The 2,740-nt window shown below is 47.1% G+C and overlaps 1 protein-coding gene across 1 annotated transcript; it reads left to right on the forward strand.

Annotated features, from left to right (window-relative positions):
- The first annotated feature begins 340 nt into the window (after positions 1-340).
- On the forward strand, positions 341-2,486 carry six6a (SIX homeobox 6a). The gene is made up of 2 exons (XM_079572905.1): positions 341-1,355; positions 2,171-2,486. The coding sequence occupies exons 1-2, from the start codon at positions 784-786 to the stop codon at positions 2,334-2,336; spliced, it is 738 nt and encodes a 245-aa protein (XP_079429031.1). The 5' UTR covers positions 341-783; the 3' UTR covers positions 2,337-2,486.
- The last annotated feature ends 254 nt before the right edge of the window (positions 2,487-2,740 follow it).

Here is a 2,740-nt window from a genome sequence, read left to right on the forward strand (position 1 = left end):
CCACGCGCACACCGTATACGCGCAAATACGTGCAGGCCCGCGTGCGTTTCCCAGCTGCTCAGGGTCGGTGACAGAAAAGGCCGTCATGCTGACAGCCCTTTTACCTTTCAGCACCAGAACTCTTCAGGGCTCAGTGTTTGAGGCCGGTGATCACCATTTAGCTAAAACATGCATATGTATACGTGTATGAATATGTATATGTATATGAGAGGGCTAATAAATGCGGAACACCCAGCTTCTGGGCTGTGTGGGCGTGCACGTGCGTGTATCTTTGAAGGACTCTAAACCTCCCCGGAGCTGATCGTGTTGGTGCCTTTCACTCTGAGCTGCAGATCGCCTCACACAACACAGGACGAGGCTGAAGCGACAGAAGACGCTGCTCCCACAATAAAAGGTCAAAATGTTTAGATTCTTTTTGCAAAGGGAGGTGCTCGGTTCCCCTTTACGTCTGATTGGACGAACTTGACAGTGATTGACGTGCATCCATGGCAACCGCGCATCCAATCTGCCAAGTCCAATAGGAGCTCGTTGGAGGCTGACTGTCATTTTCTCTCCTTTAAAAAATATCCCGCTCCTCTTGGCATTAATCAGCCGCTACTCGTGCGCGCAGCGACACCTCCCTCCGTCTGTCCGTTGTCTGCCGAGGACTGCAGCCCGAGGATGCGGTAGAGACGTCCATCGTCACGGCACCGCGCTGCTCTGTCTCTGGCCGCTTGCGGACTTTGTGATCGCCTTGTGTGTGGCGCTGCCGCGCGAGCTTCAGCACGGCGGAGCCGCAGAGGAATGTTCCAGCTGCCCATGTTGAACTTCAGCCCCCAGCAGGTGGCCGGGGTGTGCGAGACTCTGGAGGAGAGCGGTGATGTGGAGCGCCTGGGCCGCTTCCTCTGGTCTCTGCCCGTAGCTCCCGCGGCCTGCGAGGTCCTCAACAAAAACGAGTCCGTCTTGCGCGCGCGTGCCGTCGTCGCCTTCCACACCGGCAACTTTCGCGAGCTCTATCACATCCTGGAAAACCACAAGTTCACCAAAGAGTCGCATAGCAAGCTACAGGCGCTGTGGCTTGAAGCACACTATCAGGAGGCCGAGAAGCTTCGGGGCCGCCCGCTGGGGCCCGTGGACAAGTACCGCGTGCGCAAGAAGTTTCCCCTTCCGCGCACAATCTGGGACGGAGAGCAGAAGACCCACTGCTTTAAGGAGCGCACGCGTCACCTGCTCCGAGAGTGGTACCTCCAGGACCCCTATCCCAACCCCAGCAAAAAAAGAGAACTGGCCCAGGCCACTGGACTCACACCCACACAAGTAGGAAACTGGTTCAAGAACCGACGACAGAGAGACCGAGCTGCGGCCGCCAAGAACAGGTGAGCTGCACGAGAAGAGCTTTACTGCACGAGGCTGGCAAGTAAAGCCAAGTAACACACCGATATAACAGGCATAAACAATAGACCTATATTACTATTAATAATTATTATAGTAATGATAGTAATAATAATTAATAGGCCTAATCAGAGTGCTATTGCATCAAATAATAATTACAAAATAAAACATGTTATGTAAAAATATTTGTATTATCATTTTTGTTTTGTTGATTTTATTATTATTATTATTATTATTCTTATTATTATTATTGTTATAGTTATTGTTATTGTTATTATTATTATTATCATCATCATTATTATTTGCAACAGCTGTAGTAGTAGTAGTTGTAGAAGGCTATTATTAGACCAGTATTATTTATGTATCAATATATGTTAATTGTCCAGTTGTTGTTTTATTATTATTATTATTATCATCAGTATTATTATTATTATCATCAGTGTTCAACTGAAACAAGATCCACATTACACAATTATATTATATATAACCCTATGGGAATATGGAAACCTACAGAATTTCAGTCCATTTCCCTTAATTTACCCAAATCTTGCTGGAATCCAAAAACAACAAACAAAAACATCCCATGGCTTTAAGTGCAACATTTTAAGTCATTCTCATTTTAAAATGCCTGTATGATTATTGAGTTTGTAAGAGGCTGTTTTAATTGTATTCCTGGGTGATATATAGACCGTCTCTCCACAATTACACATGATGAATCTTTTTGTATGTAAAACATTAGTCGTTATTGTTATGGACTGATCTGAACGCTAACACCGTGTTTCCGCTTCGTCCTCCACAGGCTGCAACAGCAGGTCCTGTCAGGCGGCTCGGTCCGCTCTCTGGCGGATGATGATGGCACCGTGGACCGGCTGGGCCCCGCCTCCAGCCCCGAGGCCAGTCTGTCCAGTAAAGCGGCGGCCTCCGCCATCTCCATCACCTCCAGCGACAGTGAATGTGACATTTGAGCCACGGGCCCAAACCCGTGTCTGCGGAAGACTAGTGCCTCATACTGACTGGACAGAGCCAACCGGAGCCGCCTGCCTGTTTTCACTGTGCGCGTGGATTCAGACTGAACCGGAGTCACTGGCAGTGTCAATGTAAAAAGGGAAAGGAGGCACATGCGCCTCACTCGTGTCTCGTGCGTATTTCATGTTGAAAAAGAACAGTCATATTTTTACTTTCCTTTAAAGTTTTATAAATAACGTTTATTTGTCTATTTAAACAATGATCTGCTCTGTCTTGGACATGATCTTTGCTTGGTGTTTTTAATACTAGCCAACCATGTACAGGTGACCTGTGGAGCATGCGCGCTTTAGTCAAATGTGTTTGAGTCAAAGAAATGATAAAAATAATAAAGCATTGTGGAAGA

This window comes from Gobius niger (assembly GCF_951799975.1).
Source record: "Gobius niger genome assembly, chromosome: 16".
NCBI lineage: Eukaryota > Metazoa > Chordata > Actinopteri > Gobiiformes > Gobiidae > Gobius > Gobius niger.

Bases quoted from the DNA above. Each gene is read 5' to 3' on its own strand.
- six6a (XM_079572905.1), top strand. From the start codon at position 784: ATGTTCCAGCTGCCCATGTTGAACTTCAGCCCCCAGCAGGTGGCCGGG. The intron at 1,356-2,170 runs GTGAGCTGCACG...CGTCCTCCACAG, and splicing joins GCTGCGGCCGCCAAGAACAG to GCTGCAACAGCAGGTCCTGT.